The sequence below is a fragment of the Pseudorca crassidens genome, chromosome 11 (genome assembly GCF_039906515.1).
Source record: "Pseudorca crassidens isolate mPseCra1 chromosome 11, mPseCra1.hap1, whole genome shotgun sequence".
In the NCBI taxonomy this organism is placed as follows: Eukaryota; Metazoa; Chordata; class Mammalia; order Artiodactyla; family Delphinidae; genus Pseudorca; species Pseudorca crassidens.
In genome coordinates this window covers 99,828,361-99,852,153 of record NC_090306.1, presented here as the reverse complement: position 1 = coordinate 99,852,153, position 23,793 = coordinate 99,828,361, and the positions used below count along the sequence as shown (strand labels likewise).

General features: G+C 52.9%; 1 protein-coding gene across 2 annotated transcripts in view; it reads left to right on the top strand.

The window, feature by feature from the left end:
- The window catches only part of CYB5R3 (cytochrome b5 reductase 3), a 47,110-nt gene that overhangs the window by 827 nt on the left and 22,490 nt on the right, over window positions 1–23,793 (top strand). The window contains exon 1 of one of the 2 annotated variants that reach the window (XM_067698306.1): window positions 21,135–21,292. The exons of the other annotated variant lie outside the window; for it this stretch is intronic. Within the exon in view, the coding sequence (XP_067554407.1) occupies window positions 21,272–21,292 (21 nt within the window). The 5' untranslated portion in view covers window positions 21,135–21,271. Of the gene's footprint in view, window positions 1–21,134; window positions 21,293–23,793 lie in introns of those variants that run through there. 2 annotated transcript variants of the gene reach the window in all.

The following is a 23,793-nucleotide window of genomic DNA, read 5'->3' as shown; positions in this document are numbered from 1 at the left end:
GCACCTTAACCCAGAGTGAGGAGCTGTGGTGGTGGAATTTTAGGTCATGGGACAGGCGGGCGGAGGGCTCTCAGCAGTCTCCCCCAGCCTCCTTATTGAGTATTCATCATTCCCCCTCCTCAGTTTGAGGTGCCACCTTTATACTTAGGTCTATTTCCGGACTCCAAAGGGTCCCATTGATGTCTACTCTGCATTGCACAGAACCAATTATTCGCGTATAAGGATAGCAACAGGACCTTCCGTGGGGTGGGGGCCTCCTCTCACCGCCTGCTTCCGCTTCTGTTTCCCTGTGTAGGGCAGGAAAACTTCCTGCTACCCTCCTAGGTTCTGTGGCTGAGAATTAACTGACATAAGACAGATTACCAGGAGAAAAGCATATAAACTTATTTAGTATCTTCAGGTGTACAACATGGGAGTCTCCGGAAGAAAAATGAAGACCCAAAGAAGCCACTGGGCCCCAAAGCTTATACACCTTTTTACATAAAGAAGACACTTTGTGGGGATGTGACAGGATGAAGGGGCTGGGGCCCGGGCAGTAAGTTGTAGGACAGTGGCAAGGAAATACATGGGGAAAACTAATAGAAAATCAGGGGTATTTAATTAATTAATTAATTAATTATCTATTTGGCTGCACGAGGTCTGTGTTACCACCTGTGGGATCTAGTTCCCTGACCAGGGATTGAACCCCGGGCCCCCTGCATTGGGAGCGAGGAGTCTTAACCGCTGGACCACCAGGGAAGTCCCAATTGGGGTAATTTTAGCAGTTTGTACAGATCCCCTTCAGCATCGCCCCCCAGTCTCTGGTGATAAGAATGTTCTCTTCCTGGTGCAGGGAGGGCACCTTTCTCTTGGGAAATGTATGACCTGCTTTTAGGTAGAAAGGGGAGGGCAGAGAGTCCCTCCTGCATCTTCTGTTCCTCAAGAACCTTCAGCTCAAAGTAATCAGTACTCCAAAGCAGCATATTCTGAGGTGGGATGTTCTGAGCCCTTTTACCTGGAAGGGGTTTTTTCCCAACACTTAGATCTCTGATGGTTATGTCACCATCAGAGCATTAGATCTGTTAAAACTGATGACCTAGTGTTGATACACTATTGTTTACAGAAGTCCACCATTTACATTAGAGTCCATGCTTGGTGTTGCGCGGTGCTATGAGCCTTGACAAATGTATAACGTCACAGATCCACCATTACAGTGTCACACGGAATAATTTCACTGCTCTGAAAATCCACTGTGCTCCACCTATCCATCCTTCTCCCCACTCCCCCAGAACCCCAGGTGTTGATCTTTTTACTGTCTCTATAGTTTTGCCTTTTCCAGAATGTCATATAGTTGGAATCATATAGTATATAGCCTTTCCAGACTGGCCTCTTTAACTAATCAATAGCATTTAAAGCTACTCCGTGTCTTTTTATGGCTTGATAGCTCATTTCTTTTTAGCACTGAATAATATTCTGTTGTATGGATGTATACTCCACTATCTATTCACCTAGGAAAGGACATCACTGTTGCTTTCAGGTTTGAGCAATTATGACTAAAACTGCTATAAACACCCACGTGCAGGTTTTTGTGTGGACATAAGTTTTCAAGTCAGTTGGGTAAATACCTAGGAGTGTGATTGCTGGATCCTATGGTAAGGCCGTGTTTAGCTTTGTGAGAAACAATCAAACTGTCTTCCAAAGTGGCTGTTTTGCATTTCCCCCAGCAGTGAATGAGAGTTCCTGTTGTTCCACCTCCACGTCGGTATGTGGAGTTTTGTTTGTTGTTTGTTTGTTTTTCAGTTTTTTGGGTTTTAGCCTTTGGATTTTAACAGGTCTGTAGTGGTATCTCACTGTTGTTTTAATTTACAATTGCTGAATGTATATGATATTGGCCATCTTTTCCTGTGCTTATGTGCCATCTGTGTATCTTCTTTGGTGAGGTGTCTGTTTGGATCTTCTGCCTGTTTTAAACTGGGTTTTCTTATTGCTGAGTTAGAAGAGTTCTTTGTGTATTTTGGATACAAGTTCTTTATCAGATATGTGTTTTTTAAAGTATTTTCTCACAGTCTGTGACTTGTCTTTTCATTCTCTTGAGTTCTACTTTAAAAAGCCCATTGTTGGGCTTCCTTGGTGGCGCAGTGGTTGGGAGTCCGCCTGCCGATGCAGGGGACACGGGTTCGTGCCCCGGTCGGGAAGATCCCACATGCCGCAGAGCGGCTGGGCCCGTGAGCCATGGCCCTAAAACCCTAATCCCTACTCCTGCAAGTGTTGTAATGAAGATCAAATGGTGTGGTCTTTATAAAGCCCTTGGAACAGGGCCTGGAATATAATATATGTTCAATTACCTTAGGTAATTATAATAACAAGCATTATCTCTTTTAATAGCTAATGGAGTCAGTCCTTCGTCATTACTCTTCCTTTTCAGGATTTTCCTACAGCTATTCTCACACATTTACTCTTCTAGATGAATCATTTGATTAATTTTTAAATATGCTGTTCGAATTTTATTAAATGAATAAGTAATTTAGAAAAAATGGACATTTTAATGACGCTGGGTTATTTATTTAGGCTGCGTTGGGTCTTCGTTGCTGCACGCGGGCTTTCTCTAGTTGCGGCAAGCGGGGGCTACTTTTCATTGCGGTGCGTGGGCTTCTCATTGCAGTGGCTTCTCTTGTTGCAGAGCACGGGCTCTAGGCGTGTGGGCTTCAGTAGTTGTGGCTCACGGGCTCTAGGCGTGTGGGCTCAGTAGTTGTGGCGCACGGGCTTAGTTGCTCTGCGGCATGTGGAGTCTTGCCGGACAAGGGCTCGAACCCATGTCCCCTGTATTGGCAGGCGGATTCTTAACCACTACGCCACCAGGGAAGTCCCTAAAGCCTGTCTTTTAATTTAAGTCTTTATACCCCTTTCTTCACATAGAACGTACACGATCCTTGCTAAAGGATGTTTTCTTAAATGCCATGATGAATGAGGTCTTTTCTTCAGAGACATTCTAACCAATTACTATATATTTATAAATAGACAACTGATTTTTTTTCCATTTTTTTAAGTTCTTTTTGACAGTTGATTGTTTTAATAGACTATATTTTGGAGCAGTTTTAGGTTCACAGCAAAACTGAGTGGAAAGGTACAGAGATTTCCCATATACCCCCTGTGCCACACGTGCACAGCCTGTCCCATATCAATGTTCCCCGCCAGAGTGGTACATTTATTACAATTGATGAAGCTACACTGACACATCATTGTCACCCAAAGTCCATTAGGGTTCATTCTAGGTGTACATTGCATGGGTTTGGACAAATGTGTAATGACATGTGTCCACCATTATAATCTCACACAGAGTAGTTTCACTTGATTTTTAAGTATTAATTTTTTCTAATCTCCTTAAAGTTTCTAATAGTTTTTCTAATTGATTCTCTTAGCTTTCCCAGGTAATAATCTAAACACAGTGAAATTTGGCATCTGTATTTCCAACACTTAATCTATTTTATTTGTGTGTCCTAATTGCCTGGGTTAGCTCCCCCAGAACAGCATTAAATGGTGGTGGTGACAGGAAGTCCTTGCCTTATTCCAGAAGTTAATGGAAATGCATCTACTGCTTCACCAGTGAATATAATACTGGGTTTTAGTGTCATATATTTACATATTTTTATCATGTTAAGGCATAAAATCTGTTCCTATATCAATAAAGTCGTTTTCTAAAATTAAGAATGGATGTTGGACTTTATCAAATACCACCTTAGCATCTACTGAGATGCTTATTTGGTGTTTCTCCCATAATCAATATATTTGGTGAAAGATAGGATTCTCTACAATTCAGCAAACGAGGCTCACAGAGGTCAGGTCACCTGCCCAGGGTCACACAAGGGGCAGGTGGCAGAGCTAGGGTCTCTTTCTTTGAGCCCAATGCTGCCTGCTCTGAATGCCTGTGACCTTGCAGCTCCTGGGACACCCGCACCCCTGGTCGCCTGCCAGGCCTTACCCACCCTTTGCTGGCACAGTCCACAGCTTCCGCGGCGCCCACGGCCCTGCTCTCCTGCAGGAGAAGCTGGGCCAGCTCAGCAGCCACCCGTGTGTCACCTGTGAACACAGCTTAACACAGGAGACTAGCCTTGGTGAGTGGAGAGGTATCGAGCAGGCCCCGGGTCACAAGTAGGAGGGTAAGAGAAAAAGACGTGTCCCTCCTTTCCACTGGGTTTGATAAAGAGGGAGGAGAAGGCCGCTGCCCTCCAGGCAGAGGCAGGATCTAAAGGGGGCAGAGAGAGCAGGTTCCGGTGGGCATGTGGGCTCAGACGAAGAACCTCAGGCTTTATATCAAGTCTACCCTGATCATCCCAGGTCTCTGGCCCAGCTTTGCTGTGTGATCTGGGCAGGGCCCCAGCCTCTGTGTGCTGACTGAGGCACAGAGACCCATGAGGAGGCCCCTTGGGGGTCCGGGCTGGGACATGAGGTAGGCGGCATGGGAGGAGCTGGCCCACTTTGCTTTCTGCTCCGGGTGCCACCACCAGGCGCTGCCTGCCCACCCCCACCTGGAACAGCTGAGCCTGGAGGTGTCTCAGAGCCCCAGCAGGACGAGCATTTATTATGGTGTCTCTGCCCTAGGAATATATATATTTTAAATATATACATATTTTGCATGCATTGTCGCATTTGATTTAAATTAACGTATTGCAATTAAATCCTCAGAATAGTCCCACCTGGAAGATGACAAGGTCTTCTCAGTGTTGCGTGTTTTACGTACCATGTCATTTACCCCATTTTACAGAGGAGGAGATTGAGGCGCAGGGAGGGAAAGCAACTTACCCAGGGCTGTTCAGGGGGGTGGTGGCAGGGATGTTAGTATTCCAGCCTTCTGTAGACTTTCTGAGACCTGCAAGGTCACCGCGGGGCTCCGTCATCCTGTCACCACTTGGCCACACCAGTGAAAACAAACGGTGTGAGGGGCAGGAAGGGACTGCCAATTAGCTGAGGGCCTCCTGGGATTGAACCCCTCTTTACAAATGACAAAACTGAGAATTCCAGTGGCCTACCTGAGGCCCCGGAGCAGGTAAGAGGTGGAGGCCAGATTCAGATGGGGTTGCCTGGCGCTGCTCTGCGTGGGAAGTGAGGGCAATGCCAGTTTCCTGTCTCTTCAGGGTTTTCAGTCATTCTCATATTGTCCACCTGGGGGCGCTGGATAACAAGGCTGCGGCGGGAGCTCTGCAGAGAGATCTGCACGCCGACTGGCCTAGGACGCCTCCCCTCTGCGCCGCACTGTTCCCTCCTGCAGCCGCTCACCTGCTCCTCCCCAGCACCTGCCCAGGGGCCCGGGCAGACCACCAGGTGGCATCTTTTGCTCACCCTCCAGAGCCCTGAGTGTGAGAGGCCGGGCCTGTGCTGACCAAGATCACACAGCCGGCCTAGATCAGGACAAGGGCGGTCTGGCCCTACACCTCTGGCCTCTCAGCTGGCCAGCCAGGCCCTGGGCCCTGCTCCCTCACCTCTTCCATCACCAGAACTCCTCCTTTTCCTTCTCCATCTTCGCCCTAAAGCCGAGGGCCCAGACAGGTGGCTGTGACCTCACAGGGCTGCTCACAGGCTCACGGGAGAAGTCTGGCCTTCCCTCCCTTGATGCCCACCCCCATCTACCTCTCCGTCACCACCTGTTTCCAGGCCTGAGCCCACATGCCTGCCGCTCCTAAAGGCAGGCCCACAGGGGCCTCCATGCAATGTGCTGAGTGCAACAACAGCACAGGATCCCCTTGTGGGTAGAGAGGTGTGTCCAGATAGGACAGGGGCTCTGCGGGACAGGACCTCAGGGGCGCTGCCGTGGGGTCCTCTGCCCCTGGCCTTCCCAGCAGGAATGGACTGTGGGACTTGACTTTCTGTTAACCGGACCCTAAGAAACTGACCAAGAACCCAGAGCGGCCAGGTCCTAGTTTACACAGAAGGACACACGTGTGGGGTGACCTGCCCAGCTCCCCTGAGTGTGGGCACGTCCCGCTGGGGCCAGGGGGTCCTTAGGTCATTTAGTGCTACATGGATGTGGCATTAACTAACGTGGACTTCCATGGAGAGAAACCTCCTACCTTTCCACGTCTCTTTCCAGCCTTCTGTCTGGGTAGAAGAGAAAGCTTGGTTCAGTGTGAGGACACCTGTCCACCTCTGTGACTCGGGCTGAGCACACTTTATATCCAGAGGAGAGCAGGCCCTGCTCAGGCCTCTGGCCAACCACAGCAGGCAGTTAAAATGTAGTCACAGTATTTCCACTGGGCTTATCTTTATGGTTACTTTCTATTTCTGGCAAGTGATACTTGTTCTCTGCTTCTGATGACATAGTTTCTTTCTTCTTTTTTTTTTTTTTTTTTATGTTGGGTCTTCATTGCTGCACACGGGCTTTCTCTAGTCGTGGCGAGCGGGGGCTACTCTTCGTTGCAGTGCGCGGGCTTCTTTCCCATTGCGGTGGCTTCTCTTGTTGCAGAGCATGGGCTCTAGGTGTGCGGGCTCAGAAGTTGTGGCGCGTGGACTCCGGAGCACAGGTTCAGTAGTTGTGGTGCAGGGGCTTAGTTGCTCCAGGGCATGTGGGATCCTCCCGGACCAGGGCTCGAACCTGTGTCCACTGCATTGGCAGGCGGATTCTTAACCATTGCGCCACCAGGGAAGTCCCTGACATAGTTTCTTTTTTAAGGAAAAAAGTGAATCCATTTAAAGACTTAACAAAAGAGGTGGGGCTCGGTGGAACAAACCTCTCGCAGGCCCTGGAATGGCTGGAGTTTGGGAAATGGAGCGTGTGCTCTTCTGAGCGTCCCAGACACCTGGTAGGTGGTGTCATCCCTTTGCGCAGATGAGGAAACTGAGGCCCCGAGCAGGGAAGTGACCATGACAGTGAAAGCCTCTTGACTGAGTGGGAATCTGCCTCCCCCCACTCCCATACCCACGCCTGGTGTCTCAGAGCCTGGACTCCTTCTCACAGGGCCAGGAGCCCACACCTTGGCTGGCAGCTGGGTTTGGGGGCTGGGATGGCAAAGCCCTGGAGTGTCAGGGGCCTGAGCAGCAGTTCTGTCTCCAAAGCACTCGCCACTGGCCCTTGTGTTCCTGAGAAGCGCCCCCTTGTGGAGGAGAGAGCACAGACCCACAGAAGGGGTGTATGTCACACCGAGGATGTGTGTGTCATCATCTCCACGCTGCAAATGGGGAAACAGACTCCCGCCTAGCCACGTGCACAAGTCACGCAGCCAGTGGATGGAGGGGCTGGGCCTTGAACCCGGGTCTGCTGGACACCAGACCTGTGTTCTTTCCTGTGCCCAACCAGCTGCACTGAGACTGAATCCTGGAGGCCGACTCCTCAGGGACCCACCCCAGGGCTCTCTCTGGACTCAGCTCTTTTTGCCTGTTTGTTCCCATGATGCTCTTTATTGGGGCCAGAGCCAGAAGCATGAAAGAGCCCTGCACCGCCAGTCCACCAATCAGCCGTGGGCAGCTCCCGCGCTGCTGTGGGCCCCAGTCCCGGCCTCTGGGAAATCTCTGCCCGTATCCCACACAGGGCTGCAGTGCGGGACCAGGGAGGTGGCAGGCAAGCTGAAACTGAAACCTGGCCCTCACGGTGCTTCCCTCCTCTCCCTGACACTGGGCCTCTCTCATCCATCCCCCTACACAGGGTGCTGTCATATAGTCAAGCTGTCTCGTTCTCCCCAGCTGGGACATGGATGGTCAGTTAGTGAAGAAGCCCATGGACTTAGACGCACACTTGTGCCTTAATATTTATTTACTTATCTATCTATCTATTTATTTTGGCCGCGCCGGGTCTCAGTTGCAGCACGCAGGATCTTTAGTTGTGGCATGCAGGATCTTTTAGTTGTAGGCATGTGGACTTCTTTGTTGAAGCATGTGGACTGAGTTGTGGCATGTGGACTTCTTAGTTGCGGCATGCAGACTCTTAGTGCAGCACACATGTGGGATCTAGTTCCCCGACCAGGGATCGAACCCAGGCCCCCTGCATGGGGAACGCAGAGTCTTACCCACTGGATCACCAGGGAAGTCCCGGCACACACGTGCCTTAAACAGTTTGCTTTAACTGGTGTTAAGTGGACATCCCCTTGGAATCTGTCGATGAGGACCCAGCCCTTTCTAGAGGCTGGGGCTGCTGCCTGGAGACAGGATCATGCTTTTGGCCTAACCCAGCCCCATCAGGCAGCATCTGGGGCTTCTAGGCTTGGCTCCCAGGTAGAGGTCAAACCTTCAGAGGCTCGAGAAGCCATCCAAGTACAGAGCCTGTCTAGATTTTGATGATTTCTTCTCAATGTTAAACAGTCATTTCACTCACCTAATTTGCAGATTTCTTTTTTTGTTGTTTTTTGGGCTGCGCTGCGCAGCACATGGGATTTTAGTTCCCCGACCGGGGATGGAACCTGTGCAGCCTGCAGTGGCAGCGCAGAGTCCTAACCACTGGATCGCCGGGGAATTTCCCCATTCCGCAGAATACTGTCAAGCAACTTACCTATATCAAACTTTTCCATGGGATTCAAGTTTATTTTCACAGAAACCTCCACAATTTTTCTGTTTGCCCTCAAGTTTCAGCAGCTTACATAACACTGAATTACTTCAGGGGTTACAATAGCAAAGACTCAACAGGCACAAACCAGTTTGGGGACAAACGTCCTGGATCTCATTCAGGTGTGGGTGGCCTGGGGAGGAGCCCAGCAGGGCTCCTATGGGCATGGAGGGATGGGGTGCCAGAGAAGGGAGCAAGTTCTGCCTCTGTTTTGTGTCAGCTGTTCAAGAACAGATGCCCCAGTGGTCCCCAACTCCTACAGTTCTACAGGGACAAAGCATGCCCTCCAGCCCCCTCCCTGCTTCACGGAGTTAGGGCCCCTCATCCTCGCGGCTGCCACATTCTCATCACACACCTGGTCGCCAAAACCTCTGGGAATTGATGAGGCGGCCCCCTACCAAGGCCCACTGTGCCCCATTCATTTCTTTAAAATCAAGGTCGGGACTGGAAGAAGCCAGAGAGGCTATCTCCTCAGGCCCAAAGGGAAGGGGCACCAAAAAGCAGTAATCAAGACAACCCAATTGACAGTGGGCATAGGGTCTGAATGGACAGTCCTCTGAAGAAGATACACAAATGGCCAAACAAGCGAAAAGATGCTCTTGACACCATTAGCTCTTAGGGAAATACAAGTCAATACCGTTTCTCACCCACTAGCATGGCTGTCATCAAAAAGACAGACAATGACAAGCACTGGTTTGAATGTGGAGAAGCTGCAAGTTCATGCACTGCTGGTGGTTCTGTAAAATAACGCAACCACTTTGGAAAACTGGCGGTTCCTCAGCCACGTAAACACAGAGTCGTATGACCTCCACTTCTAGGTCTATCACCAGGAGACATGAAGTCACGTGCCCACACAAAACTTTGTACACAAGTGCTGTTCATAGCAGCATTATTCGTAATAGCCAAAAAGTGGAAAGAGCCTAAACATCCGTAACTAGATGGATGGATACGTATAGATCCACACGGTGGAACGTCACGCAGCCAGACCTCGGTTTCCAATGCCGTTCTCCACTAAAAGGAACCCAGTCTCCTTGGAGGAATGCCTGGTTCTAGAACTAGGGCAGGGGTTATACAAAATGAGCCTGGAGCGCCTTGCAGTGCCAGAAACTAAGGAGGGGCTCAAACACACACATACACACATACACCACCTTAAGGGGACACAGGCCAACTGAAAGAGCTCCCAACAGGCAAAGGTTGAACAATCTGAAAGAAGAGAGGAAGGAAGGAAGGAAGGAAGGAAGGAAGGAAGGAAGGAAGGAAGGAAGGAAGGGAACAAGGGAGGGAGGGAGGGAGGGGAGTTTCAGAGGAGGAGGGAGGGGAGTTTCAGAGCAGGAGTTTCAGAGGAGGGACTGGGTGGGGCTGGTCCTTGGTCACCGGTCCTCACAGGTTTCTGCTGGTCACCCATCTTCACAAATCGGCATAGGATGGCTGAAACTGAGCAGCTCCCTGTTTCCTCTTCATCCCTGTGGCGTTCAAGAGGCTTCTCTGGGGAGACTGCCTGGGTCCCAGTGGCCCAGATACACCAGGAAGGCCCCTGCTCTCTGGCAGTGTAGCCCACCCAGGAAGCAGGTGCAGTTAGAACCATCTTGTCCTGTTGTGCAAGAACCCAGCAGAGGTGGGAGTGGAAACCCAGCTTGACACGCAGTGTGGTCACTCACCACGCCCTGGATCCCAGCATGGGGCAGAGGTGGGGGCATCTTCCTCTAACTCACACAAGCCATCCTATTAGCCAGCAGTAGCGCTGGGGGCAGACGCCTTGGCTCCAGGATCTACACTCTCCCTTAGCTGCTCCCCACTTGCTCCAGCCCTGGGTCCACCCCTCCAGTCAGGGCTGGGAGACTTTCCTCCTCCGTGTGCCCTCAAGGAGCTCTGTCCATGCTGGGAGTCCTCCCCCTGCCCCAGGCAGGCTGCTGGCTTTCTGCTCTGCCTCAACCTTCCCCTGGGGCAGCGAGCACAGGGAAAGGGAAGGAGGAAAATACAGGGGAAAACAAGAGAAAGCAGAGCCCAGATCAACACCTCTGATCCGATCTCTCCACGCAGGAAAAGCCCCTGGCCGCTGCCACACGCACAGGGCAGCTCGTGTGGGGCTGGCTCCCTTCCTCCTTGGACAAAATCACACAGTGTTTTGAGGTTCTCAGAGCACCTTCCGATCCTCCCCTCGCCCAAGCCAAGTCAGGGATGGAGCCTTTTCTAGCTCTAGGATCCAGTGGTGACTCCCATTGGGTGCCACCCAGCTCACAGCTCACTTTAACCACCGGCACCACCCACCGTGGTCACAGGCCTGCTTGCCCTTTATCCTGGGAACCCTCCCTGCACCCACCTTGCACCACCCCTTCCATCCCGAGGGGAGTTACCAACTCCCCACTTGACTCCACCCCCTCACCAGAGTGATTGGCTAAGGGGTAGGCACCTGACCCAAACTGGGCCAATTGGAGAGTGCCAGCCCTTTGGCATCACTCATTGGTCCAAAGATGGGCACGTGGCAAAACAGACCAATCAAGGTCCTTCTCTAGGATTTCTCTACTCAGACCCGCTGTGGGGCAGGAGGTCCACCCCCTGGGAAGACACCTACTGTTGGCAAAAAGAGGCAAAGAAGTGGGGCAGGGAGACCTGGCAGGGGCCTTCCGTAAACTCCTTCCTGCGCAGGTGGTTTGAATCGGGTTTCCGTCCCAGGCAGTTGCAATCACGTTAAGAACATGGACCCTGGAGCAAGCCAGCCTTGGCTTTGAGTCCCTTCCAGCATCACTAGTGTGTCGCCTTTGGCATGTTACTGAATAGCTCGGTGCTTCAGTTTCCTCAGCATATTGGGGGATTGAATGAGTTACTACAGGAAGCCCTCAATAACACCAGCTCTTCAACCAGGAGCGCTCTGGGTGCTACGCCTTCTCGGGCCCTTGACCCCTCCCATGTGGTACCCATAGTCGTTCCGTCTGTCCATCAGAATACCTGGGTATGGTTTGCTTCCTTCTTGCTGAAGCCTGCACACTGACTGCAGTGGGCAGCCCTTCTTTCACTGGCCTGCTCGGGCTCTTGTTTTCACATGGGTAGTGGCAAGATGGCAGGCAGCCCAGCCCCAGGGATGGCTTAGAGACCAATGCCAGTGATGGACACCATGAGAGAGACTCAGAATTGCCCCTTCCCTCGGTGGTTAACTTTGTTTTGGGGTCCAGCTCACCTCACATGGCACCCGAGGAAGTGCCTGGACAGTGCTGGGAGGTGCTCAGGAGGTGCAGGTACTGTCATACGAGGCACCCAGCTCCCTGCTCCCAAGGATAGCTGCCCTCCCAGGGGGCTGCTCAGCCCCTCACACAAACAGCTATGAGCCAGGCTTGCCCCATCACCATCAGGGACTTCCATCCAGACCTGCCCAGATCTGCACAGATCTGTCTGAGCCCTAGCTTGAGCTCAAGTTGGGGATATCCTTTCCTTTTTTTCTTTCTTTTTTAAAATTTATTTATTTATTTATATTTTTGGCTACATTGGGTCTTCATTGCTGCGCAGACTTTCTCTAGTTGCAGCGAGCAGGGGCTACTCTTCGTTGCAGTGCGCGGGCTTCTTGTTGCTGTGGCTTCTCTTGTTGTCGAGCACGGGCTCTAGTGGTGCGGGCTCAGTAGTTGTGACACGCGGGCTCAGTAGTTGTGACTCATAGGCTCTAGAGCGCAGGCTCAGTATTTGTGGCGCACGGCATTAGTTGCTCCGCGACATGTGGGATCTTCCTGGACCAGGGCTCGAACCTGTGTCCCCTGCATTGGCAGGCGGATTCTTAACCACTGTGCCACCAGGGAAGCCCTGGGGATATCCTTTCTACCCCCAACAACCTTTCTAACCAAGGGACAAAGAAAGACCAGGTTTGTAGTGGGTTGTAGTGGGTTCCACATGGAACCTCAGACTGTGACCTTATTGGGAAAAAGGTCTTCACAGATGCAATTATATAAAGATTTCAAGAATAAATCATCCTGGATTTAGGGGGCCCTAAATCCAGTGACTGGTGTCCTTAAAAGAAGAAGAGAGGGACTTCCCTTGTGGTCCAGTGGTTAAGAATCCGCCTTCCAATGCAGGGGATACGGGTTCCATCCCTGGTCAGGGAAATAAGATCCCACATGCCACGGGGCAACTAAGTACACACTCCGCAACTACTGAGCCCACACACTCTGGAGCCCACGTGCCACGACTAGAGAGCCTGTGTGCCACAGCTAGAGAGAGAAGCCCACGCGCCGCAACTAGAAAAGCCCATACACCCCAACGAAGATCCCAAGTGCCACAACTAAGACCCAACACAGCTAAATAAATAAATAAATAATAAATAAATAAATAAATAAAAAGAAGAAGAGGAGAGGACACAGACACAGAGAGAAGAAGGCCACATGAAAACAGAGGCAGAGGGCTTCCCTGGTGGTGCAGTGGTTGAGAGTCCGCCTGCCGATGCAGGGGACGCGGGTTCGTGCCCCAGTCCGGGAAGATCCCACATGCCGCAGAGCGGCTGGGCCCGTGAGCCATGGCCGCTGAGCCTGCATGTCTGGAGCCTGTGCTCCGCAACAGGAGAGCCCACAACAGTAAGAGGCCCGCATACTGCAAAAAACAAACAAACAAACAAAAAAAAACAGAGGCAGAGATTGGAGTTATGCTGCCACAGAAAGATTTCTCCCTCAGGGCCTCCAGAGAGAACCAACCTTGATTTCAGACTTCTGAGCTCCTGAGCTGTGAGAGAATAAATTTCTGTTTATTGAAGCCAGTAAGTTTGTTGTAATCTGTTATGACAGCCTCAGAAAACCCATACCCACTTACATAATGTACCCACTGGCAGTGTGGCTATATTACTAGGAAGCTTTAAAACTTTGCTCACTCTTTGCCCAAGCAATTCCATGTCTGAGCACTTATTTTTATGAAATAATTGGAACAATGCAGGGATATATGTGCAAGGTGTTCCCCACAGTGTTGTTCAGTGCAGTGAAAAGTTAGGAAAGAACTAAATACCTATCAATGGAGCTTGGTCAAATAAATGATAGCATCCCATGTAACAGAACATCGGGCAACTGTCAAACACCATTATGTGTTTAACATCAAAAGATGTTACGTAGTCATATGTGAAAAAAAAAGTTTCAAAATAGTATGTCTGCACAAAACATATTAATCATAAAGAAAATATGGGTAAATTGGACTTCGCTAAGATAAAAAAACCTCCGTTCACCAAAATATAACATGAAGAAGCTGATTTCAAATGCTGGTTCCCCCACTAACTGGCTGTGAGAACTTGGGTAGACGTTCCAACCCTCTCTGCCTCAGTTTCTCGTCTGTAAAATGGGGCGGCTTTCTTCATGAGGTTTGCTCCAGTCAACTATTATCGTGTAACCAACCGCTCTAAAACTTAGTGGTATAAAACAAAACAATAGTCTTTAAATTTGCCTGCGGATGTGAAATTTGAGCAGGGCTTGTGGGGGGTGGGTCATCTCTCCACAGGGTGTCAGCTGGGGTGCTTAACTGGGGGCTGGAGGACCTGCTTCCAAGGTGGTATACTCACATGGCCAGCAAATTGGTGTCGGCTGTTGGCTGGGGAGCTCAGCCAAGCTGAGGGTCAGAGACCTTGGCTCCTCTCCACGTGGGCCTCTCTGTGGGCTGCTTGGGCTTCCTCATAGCATGGTGGCTGGGTTTCAAGAGCTAGCATCCCAAAAGACAGGAAGTGGAAGCCACCAATTTCTTATGGTCTGGCTCCCACCAAAATGGCAGTGTCACAGAGCTTCTATTGGTCAAGAAGTTACAGAACTCAGATTCAAGGGGAGGGGACACAGACCCCCATCTCCCAATGGATGGGATATCAAAGAATTTACAGATATGTTTTAAAACTGCTTTAGGGTTGCTGTGAGGATTAAGTCAAATCATATAATCACAGTCTCAAAGGACCATCCCATGGATGACTTATTAAATAGAGACCTTTACAGGGAGAAGCCTGGCAGACATGGCTTGGCCAAGTGGTCAAAGCTAGCCTCACAGTAATGGAACACACTGACATCATTGCTGCTTCTTAAAGAAGCCAAGTGGGCTTCCCTGGTGGTGCAGTGGTTAAGAATCCGCCTGCCAGTGCGGGGGACACGGGTTTGAGCCCTGGTCCGGGAAGATCCCACATGCCACGGAGCAACTAAGCCCGAGCACCACAACTACTGAGCCCACGCTCTAGAGCCCGCGAGCCACAACTACTGAAGCCCACGTGCCTAGAGCCTGTGCTCCGCAACAAGAGAAGCCACTGCAGTGAGAAGCCCATGCACTGCGACGAAGAGTAGCCCATGCTCGCCGCAACTAGAGAAATCCCATGCGCAGCAGTGAAGACTCAATGCAGCCAGAAAAATAATAATTAATTAATTAATTAATTAATTAAAAAAAAAAAGAAGCCAAGCATACTCCTGCTTCAGAGTCTTTGCACTTGCTGCTCTTACTTCCTGGAACCCTCTTTCCCCAGTTATCCACAGGGCTTGCTCACTGACTTTCTTTAGGTCTCTGCTAGCATCACCTCAGGAAGGCCTCCCTGGCCCTTACATAAAACAGCAACTCCCACTACTACCTGTACCCTCTGACCCTGCTCTGTCTTTCCTTTTCTCAGCGAAGTTACATGTCTGTTTTTAAAAAAATCGTTTCTTGTTTATTCTCCACACTCCATCCCCACTAGAATGTCAGCTTTTCAAAGGCTTTATTTTTTTTTTTTTTGCGGTACGCGGGCCTCTCACTGCTGTGGCCTCTCCCGTTGTGGAGCACAGGCTCTGGAACCGCAGGCTCAGCGGCCACGGCTCACGGGCCCAGCCGCTCCACGGCATGTGGGATCTTCCCGGACCGGGGCACGAACCCGTGTCCCCTGCGTCGGCAGGCAGACTCTCAACCACTGCGCCACCAGGGAAGCCCTCAAAGGCATTTTTGACTGTCTTTCTCACTGCTATACCCCCAGCATCTAGAATAGTGCCTGGAACAAAGTAGGGGCTCAGTAAAGATATGAGGAGTGAATGAATGAATCGGGTGGTAGCAACGCAAATGTCACCTTGATGAGGTCTCCGTTGTCTTCACTCACAAGTGAATGGCCTGGACCCACTGTTTTCAGCTTGGTGCTTCTGCGTGTCTCTGGGGACTGAGCCGCATTCATTTGTGATTCCCCGGCCTAGCCCTCAGCATACCACAGACACTCAGGTAATGGTGCTGCTAGGTCTAATATCCACCTCTCCACACATCCAGCTTTGTAAAGCAGTTTTACACCTGGCATCTCGATTCATCCTCACCACAGCCTTCTGAGATGGGTGTGTTGCCCCTGTTTATAGATGTGACCTGGAGAGGAATGATGGCTGGCCCAAGGTCAGACAGCTGGTTGGGGGCAGAGCCACACCTAGAACCCATCTCCTGCTTCCCAGGGAGCAAAGAGTGTGAAAATTACACTCTATGGGGGCACCTTGGGAAGGTCGTAGAATCAGCTCCACCAGAGGCTGCAAACCCAGCACCTGCAGGGCCTGCCTGTGGGAGCTGGTACAGCAAGAGTCTCAGATTTGTCACAAGAAGCCAGAAATACTCACTTGGCAACTGGTTCAAATGAAGCCAAAACCCAGAACAGACTCTTCCGAGGGCTGGATGCTGACCTTTGGCCAACCGTTTGCAACCTTTGCTCTATTGGATTCTACTAGGTTCTAGATGATCCTCCATTTTACAGCCGAGAAAACTGAGACCCAGAAAGGGGAGTAATTTGCCCAAGGTCACACAGCAAGAGCCAAGATTTGAAAATCTCTGGTCTGGAGAAGACAAGATATGGGGGCAGTAACACAGAACCCTCACCCCCGAGTCAGTCCCTGACATTCTCTGTAAGGTGGCTCAAGCCAACAAGGAAAAGGAAAACAGATGCCTGATTCTGGGGGCAAGTGGCCGTGGGGAGAGCTGAGTTTCAGAAGCAAGGAGAACTGGGTTCAAACTCCAGCCGCAACGCTCACCAGCTGTGTGACCTTGGGCCAGGCCCTTTTTTTTCTGAGCCACGGCCTCTCTGCTATGAGATGGAGACAGGATGCCCTGGGTAAGCGATGACTCACTCTCAGGCTCGGCTGGTCCAGGGGTGCAGGCCAGACTCCACTGGCTGCATGGGTTTTGGATCCTGCAGGCTGGGACTGTGCTGTGAATACTTCTGGAGAACTCTGATGCGGTTGCCACAGCGCACGCGCGGCACCCATTCCTGTTTCATCAACCTCCCAGTTCTGCTGGCACAGAGGTTGCACCAGAGCAGACTGTGGCTTCCAGAAAGGCCTCTGCAGGACAGGCTTGGTGACAGTGGAGCCAACCTCCGGTCCCAGCACCCCCTCCCTGCTGAAGCCCGTTCACAGCCTGAGCAGGTGCCTGATTCTACCAGTAATGCCTCAGTCACCGGCTAAAAAGCTATTCCAGTCCCTGCTGCTGCTGCTGCTGCTGCTGCTGCTTTTTTTTTTTTTTAAACAAGCTCTCTCTTCAAATTGTAAATGCCCGAGGGGGTTAATACCTTAGCTTGCAATGAATCATTTCACTGGCCTCTCCTGACACTCAGCTATGACAGGGGGTGGGCAGGTGGCCTGGCTGGTTGGGCCCCTCACCTCCGTCCACCTCCAGGAGTGGGGAGACCCAGCCCTCCCCTCCCAGGGCCCAGAGGTCCAGCCAGCTCCTCCTATGGCAGAAACGCCTCCTAGGAGGTTGCTCCACCGCCCATCACACTGCCCTACCTCTGAGTCCCTCCTTCCCTGACTCAGGGCCACTCTCTCCTCCTCGGCCCCAGCCCCTGCTGAACTCTAGACACTGGACTCCATTGCTCCTCAGGCTTTCCCCGCCCCCTCCCATGCCAGGCCAGAAGCCTCCCGCCCACTCACACCAGCTGGTGGGCCTCAGGCCCCATCAGTCCTGCCTCCTGAATGCTCTTTTCATCCCCTGACCCCTGGCCTGAGCCTCATGGCATGTCACCAGCCACTGCAGTCTCCCCCGACTGGTCCCTTTCTAGAACTGTCTGGCAAAGGGCCTCCAAACTTAAGTCCCTTCTTTCAATGCTGTCAGCTATTCTCAGAAGGACAGCTCATGCCAGCATTCAAGGCCCCACTGACTTTACCTGCCTTATTTCCTATATCTGATAACACGTCCCATGCATTTTTTAATTCCCCACAGCAGGGAGAAAAAATTATTCATTGTTTCCCTGAAATTAAAATTGAACTGGGTGTTCTATATTTTACCTGGCAACCTAATGTCAGTCCAAACACCCTGGACAACATCATGAGGGTTTTTTTAGCTTAATTTTTTTTTTTCAGCTGCGCCATGAGGCATGTGGGATCTTAGCTCCCGCACCAGGGATCGAACCTGCGCCCCCTGCATTGGAAGCACAGAGTCTTAACCACTGGACCTCCAGGGAAGTCCCCTTTTAATTTTTTAGTATAGCTACATTTAAGTGCAATATCTTGGACATACTTGTACCAAAAAACTGATTCATTGTTTATCTGAAATTCAAATCTAATTGGGCATCCTGAATTTTTATTTGCTAAATCTGGCAACCTAGGTCCTACATAGGTAATAGGGACCAGGGGGACTGGCAAGGGTCGGACAGCCCCAACCTGGACCCTGAAAACTCTACCCTGCAGTCAGCCTGAAAGCCTCCTTTCCAAACCTCTGCCCTGGTACCTGGAAGGGGCGGGAGCCCAGAGACTCCTTGGGAGGAATTATTCCACTGCTGCCCACTTCTCTCCTCTCTCTGGGCCTAGTTTCCTTCTCTATAAAATGAAACTCATGGTTTCTCTGTCCCGTTTCCCAACCTCTCCCAAGGATCAAACACCTCAGTAGAGTAGGGGATTCTCAGCTGACCAGATGTTTGCCTTTGCAGAAGGCAAACAGGCTTGTGAGAGTTTCTGTTCTCTGGCTCACCAAAGGGCCTTGAGGAATAATTAAGACAAAGGTCCTTTTTGGCTTGTTTTTTCCCAAAGTACCTCGTAAACCAGTTAGTTAAACTACCTCAATGATAATTGATTCAGACATGATCATCAACTAAAAGCATTGGATGAAAGTTTGTTGGGAATTAGGACATTCACAGGGTATCAAAGTAAAAGTTACCTTTACAATAGGGAGACCAGGCAGGCGCCAACAGGCAGGTGACCCATCACCTGCCCTTTGATCCCATCTGTCTCCAGGCTAAAGGAGACTAAAGACCCCTGGCCAAGTAAAGGCCATGCCTGACCTGGGATTAGAGCCTGGACCGCAAAAAATAATGGCTAGAGAGGACATTATGGGACAACCGGGACAAGGGGAATGTGGACTGGGGATCAGACAACTGTGTTGTTTCAATGTTAAATTCCCTGAATTTGATACTTGCACAGTGGTATGTAGGAGAATGGCCTTGTTCTTGGGAGATGCGTGGTGAAGTGTGTAGAGGTGAAGGGCGACATATCTGCAACTAACTCTCCACGGTGCAGCCAAAGTAAACGGTAGATAGGGAGGAGGGGGGAAAGGGGTCAAAGGCTAACAGCTGGTGAATCCGGTGGTTCATTGTACTATGCTTGCAACTTCTCTGTACATTGGACATTTTTCCAAATAAAAAGTCTGAAGGAACACCCACCCAGAATAAAATATCAGAAGTAGAAGGGGTCTTAAAGACCTTGTTCCCTGACCCTTTCCCAGAGAGGGGAAGGCCTTGGCCTGTGCTCACACAGTGAATGGCAGCTGAACCCTCCCCACTTGGTCTGAGTTCCAAGAGCAGGAATGGGCCACCTAACCAATGTCACCTCTGGTTCTTCTCCCCGCTCTCCCTCACCCGCCAACACTCTGCCCCTGGGGCCACCCTACAGTCATACGGGAGATGAGCAGCTCCCGGAGTCTGGGGAGAACTCCGCCCTGCCCCTCCCAAAGAAACTGGACCACAACTCCTTCATGCGAGGCCAAGCCTGGCAGGCGGGATACTTTCTAGGGAAGCTTCCAGATGTAACCAGGAGTGAAATCTCCTTTTGTGCTTTACACACTGGAGTGTTTCAGTGGGGTAAGGTGTAAACACAACAGCTTTTACTGTAGTGAGAGCAAAATGCTTCAATAATTTATATTGTTATAATGTTAATCCTATATACTGCAACAATTATGAAAAGGTTCAGACAGATAAATAAGAAAAGAAATGGACAGTTAATATGATCTTAAGAGAGGCAACAACAGCAGTGATAACTTTAGGAGGAAAGCTATTTCCTTTTTGAGTCTACAAGTGCATGTAATAATTTAAATGACAAGACGAAAAAATAGATTCCATCCTAATTGTGATTTTTTAGGACTGTTTGTTGGACTAGCATTTATAGCCTTAGTCTAAATAGTATTTAAGTTTTGTTTATTTAAGGCCATTTAGGTGATGATTAAAAGGAGAAAGGCGGGCTTCCCTGGTGGCGCAGTGGTTGAGAGTCCGCCTGCCGATGCAGGGGACACGGGTTCGTGCCCCGGTCCGGGAGGATCCCGCGTGCCGCGGAGCGGCTGGGCCCGTGGGCCATGGCCGCTGGGCCTGCGCGTCCAGAACCTGTGCTCCGCAACGGGAGAGGCCGCGGCGGTGAGGGGCCCGCGTACCGCAAAAAAATAAAATAAAGGAGAAAGGCAACTTCGTCACCTCCAAATTTCACGAGAAGAAAATCCAACATCAGACATCCACATTCGTGATAACCATCACCAGTCCAGGTGTAACAAAGAACACGGAGAAAACGAGAAGTGACTGGGGGAAATGCTAAGGTTCGGGGTGGCCTGTGGCTCCCCTGGCCTCTGTGGAAGGTGTCTCTGGAGAGGGCACCTGTGCCGTGGGTGGCCTAGGAAGCACCTAGTCATGAGAACTTACTGGCTGCACATGCTCAAGTAAAGCTTTCCTGTTTGATTACTTCCTTTGCAATCAAGGCCAGAGAGCCCCGGCGGGCCAGCATGGGCCTACACAGAGCAGGCACCTGCCCACTGTCTGTTGAATTCACTCATTCAACAAGTATTTTTTGAGCACCTACTATATGCTACTCTATGTTCTGTGCTGGGTTCCAGGCAGGCAGGGGACTTCAAAGCAGAGTCCTGCTCTCAGGAAGCCCACAGTCCACTGTGATGGGGTGGGGCTGGGGGCAGACCATCCCTGAAGAAACACAAAGGGTGACTTTAGCTTAATGCTAAGTGCCAGGAAGACCACAAGAGGTTGCCTGGAGAGGGAGTCAGGGCAGGCCTTGCTGAGGACGGAACATCTCACCTGATGCCCAAGCAAGAAGCCAGGGCTGACCCTGAGGCAGTTAGGGATGGTGTTCCAGAGAGGGAAAGGCCTGGAGGCGGGACCAAGCTGAGCAGTTTGAGGAACAAGAAGGCCTGTGAGGCCCAGCAACGTGCTCAGGGGCGCAGGCTGAGGTCAGGCCAAGCGGGGCTTCCTCCTGCAGGCCTTGGAGGCCGCGGTGGAGTTTCCGGATTTTATTTTAGATCCCATCAATAGGGGGCGCCATCTTCTCCCCTTTAGGATGGCAAACGAGGCCCAGAGACTGCCAGCGTCCCCGAGGCCACTCAGCGGGTCAGAGCCCCGCCGCAGGCTACCGGGGCGACTGCGCCGGCGCCCGGCTTCGCGTTCGAACGGATCCTCTCCCTTCAACCCTCTTCCCGCGGACGGAAGCGGGCGGGGCGGGGCGGAGCCGGGCCTCTAGCTCGGCCTCCCGCCCCCGCGCCCCGACTGGGCCGCGCTCGGGCCCGCCCCTCCTCCTCGGTGACGCGGCCCGGGGGCTGGCTCGGTGCGCGGCGGCGGCGGAGCGAGTGCAGAGCGGCGCCACCATGGGGGCCCAGCTGAGCACGGTAGGCGGGGAGGGGACGCCGGCTGCCGCGGGCCCGGGGCGTCGCTGCGGACCGGCGGGCGCCGGACCCCCGTCTCGGGCAGCGCCGACTGCGCCCGGCTGCTAGGGGCGGGGGGACCGGGCTCGGACGCGGGGCGCAGGACCCCACCCGGCCCCGCCCCACCCAGCCCGCCGCGCCCTGGTCGTCCCCGTGCGGCCGTGATTCACGCCCGGGCCTCTGCACCCGGGCCCAGCACTCCCGGTCAAGGGGCGTCACCTGGAGGCGGGCGGCCACGCGTTCGGGGCGCCCCGCCCGCCGCCGCCGCCGCCGCCGCCGCCGCCGCCGCCCCCCTCAGCCCGGACGGCCGATGAGTGCGGATGTGTGCGCTAGTGCTGAGCGAGTGCGGGGGTGAACGTGGCCGGTGCCCCCGCGTGTGAGTTAGTATGAGTGCGACTGAACACGTGTGAAGTGTGAAGGAGGGAGCGCGTATGTGTGAGTGTGAGTTTGTGAGGGCGTGTGTGTGACCGGGTGTGTGGGTGTGACGTGTGCGTGTGCAGGAGTGTGTATGGGGGTGAGTGACAGTGAAAGAGTGAGCAGGTGTGCGGGAGTGTGACCGTGAGTACCTGCGAGTGTGTGCGTGTGGAGGGGGTGTGAGGTGTGTGTGTGTGTGTGGAGTGAGTGTATGTGGAGTGGGTGTGTGTGGAATGAGTGTGTGTGCGTGTGTGTGCGCGCACACGTGCGGTGTTGCTGGATCGCAGTTTTTACCGACAACAGCCCCTGAACCCTCTCCGTGGGCTGCAAGCTAGGCTCTGGTCTCTCTTAACCCAGCAAACATGAGAGGCCCCAGCCGTTGGCCCCATTTTACAGATGAAGAAATGCCACTCAAGACTTGGCCACGGGCCGGGCTGGCGGAGTCTGAACTTGTGGAGCTGCAAAGTCCATCGTCATGCTGTCACTTTGGTTCGGCCCAGGGCCACCCTCCCTCGCCCTCGGGCCTTTCGAATTTCTCAGAAGCCACAGTGGTGGTGCGTGGCTTGCGCTCCACGTTGAGGCTGTGGCCAGAGGGCAGTCCCCACCCACACATGCGGGTGCCTGGGCGCTGGCTGGGGGCACTTGGGCAGGGCTGCCCCTGGGAGGATTAGGCCCAGAGCCTCTTGCCTGGCGTCCTCCTCCACCTCCTCCCTCTGGCTCTGTGGGGCTCCCCCTCGGGACTCGGCAGAAGGCCTCTTGGCCTGGGTGTTGGCTTGTGAATGTGTGACCCAGCCCAGGACTCTGGGTGGCGTTCAGCCCAGGGGGCGGCTTTGCCCAGGGCTAGCCTGGGGGCATCGCCCCAGCTCAGCATAACAGCCTGACCGTGTTCCCAGCAATCCCCTTCCTCCCTCACTGCTCAGCCTCCGGACCGGAACCCAGACCCCCGCCCCTGCTGTTTTCCCGCAGTGCTTCTCACCTTCTAGCCGTGTTGGTTGGGTTTGTCTCTGTGTCCCCAAGGTCTGGCTGCTCAGTGTTTTTGCCGAGGAGCCCAGGACCCCTTGGAGCCCCTCTATGAGGGGCAGAGCCCCGTCTGAGCGTCAGGAGACCTTCACCAACTCCTAAGCCTCCTCTATCCAAAGGGTGGCAGGGTTGCCCTTTCCTCGTGGGCCCTGCCGGGGTCCCCACTTGAGCCCAAATACCCGGAGCAGACCCCAGGCAGGCCTCCTGGCACAGCGGCTCCACGCCGTCTGCGGGAGGCCAGCACGGGCTCTGGGCACCAGGCGTCTTATCTGAGATGTGCAGGCCCTGAGAGAGGCCTCCTCCCACACACCGGAAGTGGGGACGCCGAGGGGTTGGCACTTGAACCTGCCCGCCACCTGGGGGTATGTTGGGGGCTTAGCCTGCCGTCCCCGACTCTGGCTCCCCTTCCCCCAGCACAGTTGTGAGTGCTCAGTGGACCCTGACAGGCCGCCACCACAGGTAGAGTCCAAGGCTTTTCCCCTGCCCCTGGCAGCTCTGTGCCTAGGCCGTGGTCCAGACACCCAGCCCCTGGGAAGCAGGGCTGGGTCTCCCCTGTGGAGGGCAGCTCCACTGTCCACCTGCCCCTCCTCCTGGGTTCCCTTTCCCAGAAGCGCAGAGCCAGGAGCCCCTCGCTGCAGAGCTTCCTCCACTCCCTCCCACTTGCTCCTGCTTCCCAAGAAGGGGGCCATGAGGGAGGTGGACACGCAGATCCCAGATGGACAGCTGGCGGGCAGCGGGCAGGGAAGCCTCAGCACAGGGGGCTGGCACCTGGGGGGTCCTGGCAGGTCCCTTTGCCCACCCAGACCTGACCTGGGTAGAGCGGATGGCAGGGTCCCGGTGGGGAGTTCCAGGGGGTGAGCAGCTGGCTGGGTGCCACATGGGGGTAGTAGGGCTACCCAGCTCCTCGGCTGTGGTGGGTGAGCTGGGGGCTCCCTGGAGGCATCCTGGGACTCTGGCACCCCGTTTCCCTCTCCCCTTCCTGTGTTAGCAGAGGTGGGGAAAGGCAGGTGGTGGGTTCCCTGGTGGGCACT